Genomic DNA, 15815 nt, shown 5'->3' on the forward strand with positions numbered 1-15815 from the left:
GGAATACAAAAAATTATAAATTACTATCTCAATACCCCAAAAATCCACTGTTATTTATCAGGCTTCCTAACTAAATTGTATTTGGGTCTAAAAAATAATTTCTATTCACAAAACAGCCTTGATAGCAATACTTCAAACTTTCCAATGATATAAGAGCTTTTCTCTCGTAAATAACTTAGGAAGACTGTCAGAATCATGTAGAATAAATATATAGCTTTTGATTGATTATAAAGTTATTAGTATAAGAAGTAGGCATAGATAAATAAGTCTTCTCAAGTAATGAAGTGGTGGGTGGAGCCACTATGATGGGTTTGCTAAACATCATGATATCTCAGAAATGAAAAGGTAGGAGATTCTTATTTTATATTCTAGTTTGCAAATATTGAACATTTTAGTTTCTGATTCATACGAAACTATAGACATTGTATTGTGGGCATCATAAAATGTATTCTGACCAAACCCAGAAGGCCACGTTACACACAAAAATCAATATTTATCCTTTTTTTTTATAAATATTTAGTTTCAAATTAAGAAACTAATTAATGTACAATACTAAAATTTGAATTATAATCTACATTTTGATACCAAACTTATTGACATGCATTTATAAAATAATAGCTAAATAAAATGTTGAATGTAAATCTACATACGTGATGACATGCCCTCTGACCCCTACCAATCTTGATAGGGTTAATAAGTAAGGACAAGCAGATAGGTTAGTTAGACTTATGGAATCAGTTTAATGGGAAATTGAAGAAGATGGTTTACATTTATATAGAGTAGGGTCTAGCTTCTTCACAACAACTGATAACCAAATTGTAAGGACAATTTTAAGCAAAGACTAAAGGTCAGAATAAACTAAATGAGGTAAAAATAATATGTTGAGGAAATCATAATATAGGGACAAAGTACAAAAGTAGTTTTAAAGGTAATCTGAACTGTTATTATTGTAATGCATGAAATATTAGAAATAAAGCAGAACTCAGTGCATTGGTTGAAACACAGAATTTTGATGTAACGGGAATAACTAAAACTTGGTTAAATGTAGACAATTTTGATAATATAAATATGTTTGAAATACAGGGTTATATTTGATGGAGATAGAGTACATAAAAATAATGGAAAAAGTGGCTTTATGTGTAAAATATGAGTTGCATTCTGATAAAGTTGAAGATATCAAAGATAACAACAAGGAGGTAGAATCTGTTTGTTTTTTGGTTATAAGAAGAGAAGTATTTAGTTGGAACTTATTACCAGCCACTAGATATTCTACAGTGAGATAATGAAAGCTATAATTTTCCTATATTGAAAATGTATTTCCAATAGGTACTTACCTCCCCTCACATAAATAGTTATTCTTCTTCAGTGCTGCCCTCTATTTGCAAAATCGGTTTGTGCATGACACAAGCCTTGAAACTCCTACCCATCTGGAATTTACTGATTCCAATGCATCTCACATGCAACAACCCTCCACCAATAAGAGTGCAACATACTCTCTTGATGCATGTGACTCCCTCTATTCAATTATACCGAACTATGACTTCAAGTTTTGGCAGAAAATGGAAGCACCAGTTTTCAGTGGGAAGGAAGGGCAGGAAGTGTGAGAGAGGTAAGTACCTATCAAAAATAATTTTTTTGTACAGTAAAATTATAACTTCCAATATGGTACATTACCTCTTCTCACATAAATACCTAGAATCCCACATTGAATAGGTGGAAGGACCATTGCAAGGGAAAGAAAGAAGCATCCTTTGAAAGCATCTGAAGGACACTTCCAAAGAGGAGATCTTCAGAGTTGAAGATCATACACAGATCACGGTTGCACAAAACTTGAGGACAGATGAAGATCTGGATGAGAGGGAGGAACTATTGGTTTTGTCATGCCACCAGGTGAAGTCATTGAAGGAGGAAGGTAAATAGTGGAAGACAAAGGATCCTGTGTGAGGTTCCAATGATCCAAAGTCCACTGCAGATAATGCATACAAGCATGACCCAAAGAGATAAGGGCTTCCATTGAAGTCCAAGTCCCCAAAATACAAAAGATGAAGCCTTGGAAACTAAATGCTCCATATCTTTCAAATAAAACTGATAAGGTTGGGCCGTGCTGATGTGCAAATTGAAGAACACACCCAAATGAATGAGATATTGGATGGGTGTGGAATGTGATTTCATTTTTACAAGCCAACCTAAATGTTCTGCCTCCCAAAGGAGAAGAGTATGGTTATAAGAGGCTTGTTGGGATGGAGGTAAAAGTAGCCAATCATTCATATAATGGTGAAATTATTCCCAAGCCATGAATGTGATGAGCAAAAGCTTTAACTATCTGACAAAAAATATAACGGGCTGAAATTAGGCCAAATTGGAAAACACAGAATTGAAAAATTTGACCTCACTGAACAAAACAAATGTAAAGTCTGAATGCAGGGGAAATGGAAATGTGAAGTTAAGCATCCACAACGTCCATCTTGTTTATCCAAAGACCTAGAGGATAACCTTGGGGAACTACAAACAGATGAGAATAAAATCCCAGAGTATAAGTTACATTGGACAGACAAGTAAGAATCTTACATTTAGAGTAAAAGAACATCAAAATGCTGTGAATAAATTAAAAATTGGTGAATCGGCTTTGGCGGAACATGTGGCAAATTTTAAGCATATTATTGATTAGGATAATGTAAAAAATTCTTAAACAGTTAACTGATAAAGATGAATTAAATATAAGAGAATATTTAGCAATTGTTAAAAACAAAATAAATTTAAATAGAAATTTAGGCCCAGGAGCCACCGAAATAAATTTTTGGAAATTATTGTTGTAAATGGCACCATTCTACCTGTATGCTAATTATACACGTACCTTAGGTTTATAAGCAGTGTTATGTGTATTTTTTGATGGATTCTCCTGAAGATGGTGTAATTATTTACACCGAAACATGTAGAGTTTTAAGTTTCTTTTAACTTGTATATTTTTAATTTTTTAACTTTACAAGTAAATGTTTGTGCTAGTAAAAAACGTTGATCTTCGTTTTATTATTTTATTTAAGGATAAAAAACCCATTTTGTGTTGCCTTTTGCTAATAGATCCAGACAGATGCTGGCAAGAAACAGGATCCTTTGGAGGAGGAAACATCAGGAGCACAGGAAACAGAGAAGAAGAAAAAACAAAGAAAAACAAGACAGGGGTATCTATTAGTTGAGGAGACTTTTCATACTAGCACCATCACAAGGGTGAGAAAGAAATTGATTAGCATGGATCTGAATATGAGAAGAAGGACAGAATACATAAAAGTCGGTAGCAGGGGCTGAATGAAGAAGAGACTGTGAGGAATCACAAGATAGAGGATAAAGGGGCAAAATATAGCAAACCTGAGAGATCATGTCCAGGAAAGAAGAATGTCTAGTAAGGTCAATAGCAGAGAAGTTGTAGTTGAAGCAAAAGCTGGTGGTCAAAATCATCATCCTCTTGAACAGGTTTCACTGGCAAAGAAATATCTGTCTTCAGGTCAGAAGAGGGACCAGGCCACATGTAGACCTACAACTCCTGCCACACTATACCTGACACCTTGACAGACAAAGAGAAGCCCGACACCACAGTTATAATTTGTATAATTTGCTGAAACTTTTTTTGATCAGCGTTAGACAAAGAAACAGTAACATTAACTTGCGAGTTCATAACCTGGAAAAAAAAATATTTTCAATAAACTTTCCATAAATAACTGACAAACTTGTCAAAAAGAAAATTCCTTTTGTACAAGGGAAAAAAACATCTTGACATGTGAACATGTAAAGCTGAATTCCATCAATGTGACATGATATGGTCGAGCAGTTATTGAAGTGAAAGAGGACAAAGCCAAAGTTAAGTATATGCTCAGAGGAACCATATGCTGTACTGAAAAGAATTAATGATATGCTTTCCAGAATCCAAATGTATAAGTGACCCAAGCCAAAGATCATCCATCATGATCATCTCTGGAAGTACACTGATGAGAAAACAACCAACTGGGTCAGAGAAAAACTTACCAGCAGAAACTCAACCTGGTCAAGAACTCTGAAGTCCTGTTGAGACTACTTCCAGTGGATCATCAAATTTGGAGCCACCTGACCACCTAACCAGGAAGAACTCCTGCATTGACAACAAGGACAAGAAGCCACCAAAAAAGATTTGGTGTATAGACAATTTAGTGTAGCATTTTATTAATTGTTTTTCATTTGGAATGTTGAAGAGACTTCACAATTCAGAAAGTGGTGATGTTGTAAGATGTATTTTTAACTTTTAAGAAAATGTTAACAAAAAGGCATGCAATGCCGAGAAAATTTTAAGTTGACATCAGATGTTTCTTGCACATTCAGAGCTAGATCATAAATGAGATAGACATGAAGATTGTTCAAACTTGTAGAAACATGAAAGGAGGAAATAAACTAATTTTTGAGGTTTATGTGAACATGACTTTAAACTATTTTCACCACATAATTAAAAAAAAAACTGTCAACAGAAGATAAACATTACAACAGTATGAATATATATAAATTATTTAAGTGACGAAATTTAAAAGAAACAGTCAGATTAACTCATGGAAACTTACCAAAAGCTTGCAATTTTCCAGAGTGGAAGTCATCTAGTAGCTGAAGCAGTCCCTGTTCCATTTGACGTACATCTGTAAGGTCTGTTAGAAAGGAATGATGTTGACAAGGTCTACCAGCAACGAGAGTTGTTGATCTTAACTTACTCTGGACAAGTGCTAGGAGTAAGTGAAAAAACAAAAACCAAACCAAAACCACATCAACACAAAACACATGCAAAACTCAATGCAAATGAACTTGCAAGGCAAAGGCATTTAATATCAATATACATCGAATTTGCTTATCCAAACATGCAATACCAGTTGCTCAAAATAAAGGTGACAACAAAACATTAATTCAAACTTAACATGTTTATTATGCTTTCAAGCATCCATGCTCAATAAAATCAACAGTATTATAATGTTGTATAATATTAGGATATCATTTCACTGATTTAAAGTCATAAAAATCTGATATTTCTAGTCCAGGGGAAAAAAACTAGAAACACAAAACTATTTATACAATTTTTAGTAAAAAAAAGCACCAGCTATTTACTTGAAGCAGTGAAAAAAAAGGAAATGAACCTATAACTTGGATACATATTCTGAGAATAAATATATCTCTCATTTACGTATAGTCAGAGAATAATTGGATCTATCACTTACATAGAGTCACAGAATAAATGTATTTATCATTTATATAAATAGCTGAAAATAATTAGATCTATCACTTACATATATAATCAGAGAATAATTAGATCTATCCCTTACATATAGTCAGAGAATAATTAGATCTATCACTTACATATAGTCGGAAAATAATTAGGATCTATCACTTACATATATATTGAGAGAATAATTAGATCTATCACTTACATATAATCAGAGAATAATTAGATCTATCACTTCCATATATAGTCAGAGAATAATTAGATCTATCACTTCCATATACAGCAAAAGAATAATTAGATCTATCACTTCCATATACAGCAAAAGAATAATTAGATCTATCACTTACATATAGTCGGAGAATAATTAGATCTATCACTTCCATATACAGCCAGAAAATAATTAGATCTATCCCTTACATATAGTCGGAGAATAATTAGATCTATCACTTACATATATAGTCAGAGAATAATTAGATCTATCACTTACATATAGTCGGAGAATAATTAGATCTATCACTTCCATATAGTCGGAGAATAATTAGATCTATCACTTACATATAGTCGGAGAATAATTAGATCTATCCCTTACATATAGTCGGAGAAGAATTAGATCTATCACTTACATGTATAGTCAGAGAATAATTAGATCTATCACTTACATGTATAGTCAGAGAATAATTAGATCTATCACTTATATGTATAGTCAGAGAATAATTAGATCTATCACTTACATGTATAGTCAGAGAATAATTAGATCTATCACTTACATATTTGAAAAATAAATGGACCTATCACTTACATATAGTCAAAGAATAATTAGATCTATCACTTCCATATATAGTCAGAGAATAATTAGATCTATCACTTACATATATAGTTAGAGAATACTTAGATCTATCACTTACATAGTTGAAAAATAAATGGACCTATCACTTACATATAGTCAAAAAATAATTAGATCTATCACTTACATATATAGTCAGAGAATAATTAGATCTATCACTTACATAGCTGAAAAATAAATGGACCTATCACTTACTTGTAGAGTATTTCACATTTTTTTATCAAAATCACTTTAAAACAGATAAAGTTTGAAAAGCATAACTGGATACAGGTACTACAAACTGATGAAAAAAAAATCATTGATGAACTTTCCTTATGTTCATGGAAATGAACAACAAATTCCTTTCTGAACATGCAACAAGTTTGGTTAATGCTGAGATGGTCACAGTAGACTAAACCAGGAGAGGTTGTCTAATAGTTGTAATGACTAAAGTTATTGCATTTGCATCCACAATGTCAAACCCATCTTTGCCAACTTCCTCCTCCTCAATCTCAACAGTCCTGCTACTCAGAGTTGCAGTTTCACTTTCACACACGTGTTTATTGTCAGCTACCTTCTCTGAACATGAATATTTCTTGTTCAAAACAATTATAAGTGATATCAAGGAACTAAAGCTGACGCTATATTCACAGATGCAGTAGAGGCAAGTGTGTGTAAGAATCTATACTTTTTATTTTTTTTGCTATGTCTTTAATAAATAATGTTTAATTTAACATCACATGGCCAATCTCCTTATAAGTCGGTGTTCAAATTCAGACTACTTTGCAAATTACCTGTTCGATCCTCCTGTTATTAAGTGGACCTATCTGATACTTCCATAGAAACCAGTTTATATGAGAATACCACAGATACAACATACCAAAATATTTTATAATAATTACTCTCAAGAGCCTCTGTATCTTTAACGTGAAACACGGCAGGAATTTTCTTCTTTTAAATCATACTTGACCATTATTATGAAAAATATATAACATAATTCAATCAACAATTATTTGAGGTCTAGGTATAACTATAGCAACATGCAAAACAAGAAGTCATTATTTACATCAATATTACTCTACACACACACACAGGTTGTATTTGTGCACCACACATACAGAGAACTCACAGTTGAGAGGCTGAAATGCAGCTATAAACATCTTCCATTTATACTATAAATGGTTACTGAGTGAATAACACAAAAAAGTTATTTCTCGGTCCTTTGAAGTAGTTCCGAGTAGAGATTAGTTTTCACTATCAAAATACGGCTAAGAGGTGGAGGGGTCTCAAGCCTTTCTCCTTCTTGTGAACTTGCCCTAAATAATCTAATTGGTGACATTTGTAGCATGTAATAAGTAAGCAATATATTAAGTAAAAGTTACATTTAACATCAACAGGCATCACTCTGGCTCCTTATTAAACCAATGACGATTAGGTTAGACCCAAGCCCAGCCTTAGCAGATAAACGAAGCAGGCAATTGCCTAGGGTAGCAAAATTCAGAGGGCAGCATAATTTGATTTTATTATTATTATTCTCCCCAGCTTGCGTTATATTATGATGTCTGATAAAACATATAAAAATGTGTTACAATAGGCTACAGTAAATTAAGAACTATCAATTGTATTTTTTTAAGCACCTTTATGTGTGGAATGCCCTCCATGTTAATGTATCATTCCGAAAAGAACCAATAATATACAGTTGCTGTTTTTTTCTACATGGTCATAGATAACCCTCATTTCTTTAACAGAAACTGTGGTGAAATTCTGTTGGTGTGATGTGTTTCTAAGTCTATAAATATAGTAGCCTCTAACATGTCCTAAGGAGAAAAATGGTTGTCAGGGGTGGAATATTGGAAAAGAAATTCTGAAAAAGAAACTTTTATACTGAGCCAAAAAGGATCCCTTTTGTAAATGGCAAGCTGCATCATCATGTCAGGAGTCAGTACCCATGTACACAAATAACAGTTTGCAGACAGGAGGGGAATTAATCAGGATGAAAATGATGAGACAGTAAAAAAAATAGAAAAATCAGCAAATATTTCATCTTCATCTCAAATTATCAGAAATTCAAGATGTAGTTGAAGATAACTTTTATAATAAAGTGGGTGAAAACACAACATAAAGCTACAGCTCAGATTATTCTGTTTTAAAAGATCTTGCAAAATGGCCTAAAGAGAACAATCTTAGACAATTGCTATTGTACAAAAGATTGGAACAATAGAAAAGGTTTAATTTTCCTAAAGACAGTAGCAACAGAAGCTTCACTGCTACTTGTTACATACGAGCATTAACAAACAGAGAAGTAGAGAGGCCATGGCTAGTTTATCCAATGAGCAAAAATGGAGCATTTTGTTGCAAAATCTTATTTAATGCAAAATTTGCTTTTGCATCAGATAGTACCCAAGACTGAAAAAACATGTCTACATTTTTAAACAAACATGAAAAGTCACCAATGAAAATCAATGCATTATTAAAGCATAATTGCACCACTTGTAGAATGTGTTAAAAAAGCTTATTGCCTTTAAAAACTACTTGGTACTCAAAACACAGCACTGTATGGGAGTTCAGATAAACAGTTCAAGCACAATAATAGAAATGTTTTCATATGCATGGAACTATCATGGATGTTTAAAGGTGTGATGAAAGGACATCTCAGAAAAATCACATCATAATTATTACTTAGGCAAAAATATTCAAAACGAGATCATTCAGATATTGGCAACATAAATTAAAAAAATGGTACTGTCAATGCTTAATAAGCAAAATATCACTTGATGATTTTAGATTGCACACTTGACATAAATAAAACCAAACTCTAGTATTTATAGTTTTGTTAGTGAATGAAACCTGCAGTAACGTGACAGGCAGTGTAAGCATCCAATAGCATTTTTTGGAATTCAAAAAATCAAGTAGGACTGGAATGACTGAATTGTTTCTGGAGAAATTTTGTGAGCTGGGACTCAACACTGCAGACATGACAGGGCTACTAAAAAAGTGCCAACATGAAAGGAAAAAACAACAAGAGCACAAAAATACGATACGAGACTTGAATACACAAGTTTACTTTTATATTCCATACAATTCCCAATCACTTAACTCAGTGCTAAATGATTGCACAGAAGCTGTTGAGTCAGCCCGATTCAAAGCATATATACCTTTTTCTCAGCTTCTACACATCGTGGGCCTTCTTTAAACAACACAACAAAAGCCTAAATCTTAGAACAAAACCACTCAGCGAAACATGAGGGAAAAGTCTAGTTGAAGCAATAAAGGCAATCTGTTATTCGTTTCTCCCATATAGTAAAGAACAGTAACCTCACTGTAAACAATGGTGTTAAATCACGGGCAGAAGAAAATTAAACTGCAGGTAAAACACTAAACTTCAAATTTTGGTGCAGCCTAGTAGTTTGGTTCAATATACTGTAGGAAATTAATATAACAAGCAAAAACCTTCAGTCAGTAAACTGTGAGAAATCATAATGGTAATAAAGAGAGACACAGATAGTAAGATTAATCAAAAATAATTGAAAACACTAATTTCTATTAGTTGATTATTTTATACAGCACTAATATATTAATTGAGTTAATTGCCCAGTTCTACTTGTAGGTAATTGATTAATCTGGTTAACTGCCGAGCTGTACTCACAGGCAATCGATTAATCAACCAGTTCTGCTTGGTCAGGCCTTCTGTTTCTGACTCATCATTACCAACTACACCAATGCAACAACAAAATTACCCTTCACCTTATCACACAGTGTAATTCTCACTGACTAGGCCAGTGCTGAAGATGAGCTGGGGTCACATCAGTAATGATGATTTGGTTGATATGCTTTTTATTGTTATTGTTAATTAAATAACACTGATTGAACAAACAATAATAAATGATAAAATAAACAGACAAAGGTATTTTTTTAGCATAGATATTAAATATAACAAGAGGGAATCATCAATAGCCACAGCACTTGAAATTCTTTTTAGGTAGGATTAGAGTAAATTAATCTAAGAGATATTTTTTCCTTTTAATAGCTATATTTTTTGTGCACCAGCAATAACAAGTGTCAGGTGAGAGTATACCCAATTTGATTTTATTACTCATCAGAATCTCTACTAACCTACCCTCAAAGTGAAACTCTTTTAGGCAGGATTATAATAAATTAATCTATGAGATCTTAGGCATGGTCAAATACATCAGTCGAAAGGGTTTGACCTCCTGAGTCAAAAACTGTAATTAGATCTCAAATCAGTAAAGAAATGACAGAGCTATTAGATAAAAGTTTGTACTTCAAACAAAATTGGAGCCATTCTATGAGCCACTATGTTGTGTCTAAAAAGTACATCAAAAACCAATGACTAAGGCAATACATCTTTCCTTTTCATAATAATTATATCGTTGGTTGAGAGTTTATTTCATCATTTATTTATTCATTTACATACATTCTGTGATTTCAATTTTACAGTGTATCCACAAGATCCTGTTCACAGTCCTATCACAGCCAAAATATTCATTACATTTGTTCCTTGCCAGCCAATGCATCACATCTGAAATATTCCAGTGGATGGACATTAAACTTAAAATATTACAAATATTAACAGTACAGCCAGAAACTGAATGTGATATTTTGTTTTCCATGTTATGCTTTCAATGACCAAAGTGGTTATCCAAACTATTCAGTTAGAGAACTTGGGTTTACTTCATGGAACCATGAAAATTGTATGTTGTAAAAAGTATCAGAAAAAATGTGTGCGTGTGTATATTACATACATCACCTGACTTCCAAGTGCAAATGGACTTTTGCACCTGAAACTTCAGTATTAACCTTAAGGGAAGAATATGGTGTTATCAGACTCCCAGTAATATATGAATAAATATATGCTTTTTCAACCCCTTTAATAATATAGAAAAAAATTACAATGTCAACTGTAGTTCTTCCAATTTCTTGATAAATATTACTGATAACAATAAACTTACTCAAACTGGCATTTGAATTTCATATTTTGAGGTGAAAACTATAAATATTCAAGAATTGATTAATTTTCAAAGAACTAAGTTGAATATAATCTCTCAAACACATACAATTTTGAAGCATGAATTTTACCAATTTTGAGAACACTTTGTTTCATTTTTCCTGTTGAAAAAGGACAAGGACTATGTTATAAAACCTTTGTTGATCCCAATGATACAACATTAATCTGAGAAAACAGATGTCAAACTTACAATAACTAAAACTGCCTCAAATGAAGAACAGTGAAACAAAAACAGTCAACCTTTTCTTGAGAACACAACAAGACCTTTTCTTATCAATATAATTGATTACCTACGAGCATTGATTACATCAGTCACATAAAATTATCAATTAACTAATCAAAATTACAGATTCTGATAATTACTATTTTCAATTATTCCAACCATCCAAGTAACTTAAATATTGCCGTTATGATTTCTCATTATTATTTTTTCAATTAATTCAAAGTTTGTTTAGCTTTTGGCTGGCATGGATCAGTGGGGACGGTTGCCTCATGATTCAAAGATGGCAGGTTCGGTTTCTGTTGCCACCAACAATGGAGACATTATATTTGTTTCTGAGTTATGGCAAAGCTACTTAGGGTATCTGCCACCATCTTTAATTTCAAACTGCTGACCAAAGAGAAGGTAACTAGTCACCAGCACCCACTGCCAATCCTTGGGGTACTCATTTACTAATGAATAGTGAAATTGACCATTGCATTATAACATCCTAACTAATAGGCTATGCTGGCCCAGGAGCATAATGCTTAGATGGTCAAACCTACTCATTAGTAAAGAATAGCCCAAGAGTTGGAAGTGGGTGCTATCAGCCAGTTGCTTTTCCTATGGTCAGCAGTTCAAAATAAGTGGTAGTGGCAGATAGCCTTAGAAGCTCTGTCATAACTCAAACTACTTCAGCTACATTTCAACCAAACTTACACATGGCATTATAGCTAGTACTACTTTCACTAGTGTGACTGCTTGGGACAGTATGTATGTTTTATACTTGTATATCTTAGTAGCTGTTGGTTACACGACCAGCCACAGTGATACGTGTGTGTGTGTAGCTTGTTTGGACTAAACAATAATTTGGCTGTAACTTAATATATTCCTTACTTATTACATGCTACAAACACAACCAGTGTTTCTTGATGTAAGATTACTTTAATAAGAAAAAAGTTACAACAAGTTTACATTCATTATTCACTCTCAAAAAATATTTTGACTGCTGAATAATTTGCTCATTTAACTGTGTTTGTCAGAAATTACTAGACATGGACTAATAACAGTCTAACTATGTAACACTGTTAAGTCATTAAGTGATTACATGAACAGAACTCCTGTTTAATTCTGACTAGCTCCAGCTAAGAGGAAACACTGAAAATGGAAAACAAAAGTCTGGCTGTGCCACTAAAAGGTCTAGTATAGTAAGCTGCAAGTTTTTGATTTATTGACTTCTTAGCACACACGTGTGTTTCTATAGTTTCTTCTCGCCTGTACTATAAATGTAAACTTTTTAATATTTCTAAACTTCTGCCCTTATCTACAACTTATCCATTAAAAGATTTTGAGGTTTTTATAAATTTACAAGTTATTTTATGTTTTTCATGCTGATGATGAAATTAGATAAAAATTCTGAAACATTTTTGTTTATTACTGTAATTTTTATATTTCTTATAAAACTGATTTCCATCTTATAAATCATTTCAATCTCTGTAAAGGGGTCATTTAGTATTAACACAGGTGTTCTTTATAAGTAGTAAATACTATTCTGTAGAATCAGAGTGGACTTGTTTTCACTGAATTATATATTATCTATCACAAGCTACGTAAAAATCTCTACTACTTTACTAGTTTTACCACATGAAATCTATGAATAATTATTTTAAACAAAAATATTTGTTTATTTAAGTTCAGCAGATTAGTCTTGTGAGAAATTGTAAGAAGAAACCCATGGAATGGTATTAATCACATTTTCAATTTGTTACAAGTTTGGTACTATGTTCTGTACATGATATATTTTCATATACAACTGTTTTGAATAACAGAAAAGTAACTTTATCCTAAATTATTATATCTGATAATGTCTATCATACAATATTAAACATAAAGTAGTTTTAAAATGTATTTAAGAAAAAACCTCAAAATAGGATGATTTGTCTGACGTGAGAATAATTTAATAAGTTGAATGTAATCTATTAATGTGCCTGACAATTAAACAATTAGCAAACTTAGTTAATTGCCCCGCTCTAATGGTAAGTTCTCAAAGTTGAAGATCTAGTGGAATCTGCATTGATTACCCCACTAAACAAATGGATTGAAATATAAACATACACATGAAGGAAAGAGCAGTAGGATATCCTACTAAATAGTAGTCAAACTGGGAGAAATCAAGTAGTAGCTAGAGCACATCAATCAAGAAAGTACAATTATTTGGAGAAAACAGAAGAGAAATAATGACGTTAAGCTTTAACCCTAGAATGCCAGTGTGGGGTCACTATGACACCATACCACCTGGTGTTAATGTTTGAAAATTTAATACTGGCATTTCAGGGTTAATGGATAAAGTTAGATTTTTTTATATCATTTTCTCTTTATGAATTGCCACAAATTTGGCAGCTTATGCTTTCAAAAAAGCTTTTTTTTATTACAACATCAAAGGCAAAGGAAAAAAGTTATTGAAGACCAATGATGAAATGTGTCAATGTGTCGTTAGATGGAAAGATGCCTTAAGATGTACAATTTTTAGTGTCACAAGCTGCTGGTAATGTGATGTATATTACTTATACAATACAAAATACTTGTAAAAAATCACTCACTTATTTAGAAATTGTTTAATTCATGAAGTAAATTAAGCTGCTAGAAATATTTAAAATGCAATTTTTTTAAATCAGTGGTTTATCTAAAACAAAATATTAATTACTAATACTACTGATTAAGTGATATTTTTGTAGGAGCAAAATTATAAAAAGCTTGCAAATGCACACACATAAATGAATATCAAAATACAACAGATATAAGCATCTTTCTAGCTAATGCATGTCACTAATTAGTTGAGCAAAATATCTACAAAACAACAAACTTCTACATTCAAATTTAAAAATGTATAGAAATAAATTTGTGAAACACTACTACAATAAAACTGTGTAGTGATGTATTGTAAACATGCATAACTCTTCAAGCAAACAAAATTAGATAGTTTGGTTTTGTTTTCACTTCCTGATCACATTAGCCCACTAACAACCAGTTATTATATCAAAGTGAATAACAAAAACATTGTTGTTTGAACGAAATTATTGAAACAAGTTTTCTTAAAAAATATTTCATTATCGATGACAAGTAGTTTTAGCTTCTAACCTAAGTATAATTTACCAATCAGTTACTTGTTCTAGATAAATGTTTTGTTACCCATGATGCTATAAGCAAATATATCATTTTCAACTGAGACTACACATTAAGTGGTGTGTGCTTCTGTTTCCAGTATTTGTAGAACAGCTAAAATATTCAATGTTGAAGTAAGTTTTAAACATTCTACCACAAAGCATCTTTTATGATCCACCAAAACCAACTACAAATATGTATACTGATTTTTTATTCCACAATTCTTTTAATTGAGAACTAAATAAAGCAACACACTACTAGGTCAAAAGTGTTTGATAATCATACCGAGCAAGTGAGCTAACTAAACATCAATTAAAACTGCTTGTGTAAAAACTATAAAACTAGACAAATATCTCTATGTGCTGATAGCTGTTTATAACTTATCAGTGTAACACCAAAATTCACTTTTAAACCTTAGTTAGATATACATATCTTTGGTTAAAGCATTTGTGAATATTCTGTAATATTTAAGTTCCATTTTGTTACTATTCCAAAAAAGGGGTGTGGGCAAAAGTCTGAGGTAGTTTTTAAAATGTGTTCAGACAAATAAAATGCCTTTTCTTGTACTTACTCAACCCAGGGAGCAGCTGTCAACCTAAACTGGCTGAAAATGCTCGCATCACAACAGAGTCCATAAGTTTGTCTGAACACATTTTAAAAGCTACTTCCCATTACCTCCAACTTCTACCAATTGTTAAAAAAAAAGCATTATTTTGCAATACAAATGAAAACAGAACACTGATAGGTAACCTTGACAGACAAGTCACCTGACTTTTTTTCTTTGGTATGTTCAATCCTAAATTATAAGTTTAACCTAAAATATCTCCAAAGGAATAATTTTATGGTTTGGAAAAAATAAATAGGATAACAGATTAAATTATCATTTACTTTAGACAAAATGTACTGCACTTTATTTAACCTTTAGCATTTCCTCTTGGGGCTCTTCTTGGAGTTGGTTTAGTTTCTGCTTGGTTCTGAGGTTTCAATCCCTTCATGTCTTCTGGTCCAGGATTCGATAAAAATTTACCTAAACTGGTTTTACTGATCGGTTTACCGTTTACTTGTCCCGCGAAAGGTGAAGGTTTATAGCTAAGACCATACACCTGCTGACTACTAGTAGCACTTCCCGAAGAAGCTCCAACACTCAACGAACGTCCATCATTTGGTTTAGAATTAGAGACAAAACCAACATTTACTGAAACTAAACTGTCCCTTCCTTGAGATATAATCTGTTCACTTTCCTTGTCGCCAGTAGGTTTCACACTATCTGTCATTCCGCTTTCTTTACATTAAAATAAAATACATCCTTTTCCTTTACAGTTACAGAACTTATAATAAATCTAGTTTCCCTCTGGCTGATTATGAAATTTTAAATTAT

General features: G+C 32.3%; 1 protein-coding gene across 2 annotated transcripts in view; it reads right to left on the reverse strand.

The window, feature by feature from the left end:
- Positions 1-15815, reverse strand: part of LOC106470964 (coiled-coil domain-containing protein 28B-like) — a 28684-nt gene extending 12869 nt beyond the window's left edge. Inside the window, exons 1-2 of one of the 2 annotated variants that reach the window (XM_013931552.2) lie at positions 15357-15815; positions 4581-4661 (exon numbers count right to left, since the gene is read on the reverse strand). In XM_013931552.2, coding sequence (XP_013787006.1) covers positions 4581-4661; positions 15357-15711 — 436 coding nt within the window. In that variant the 5' untranslated portion in view covers positions 15712-15815. Of the gene's footprint in view, positions 1-4580; positions 4737-15356 lie in introns of both variants that reach the window. The other variant, XM_013931550.2, reaches the window with a different exon arrangement.

Source organism: Limulus polyphemus, unplaced genomic scaffold (assembly GCF_000517525.1).
Source record: "Limulus polyphemus unplaced genomic scaffold, Limulus_polyphemus-2.1.2 Scaffold4323, whole genome shotgun sequence".
NCBI lineage: Eukaryota > Metazoa > Arthropoda > Merostomata > Xiphosura > Limulidae > Limulus > Limulus polyphemus.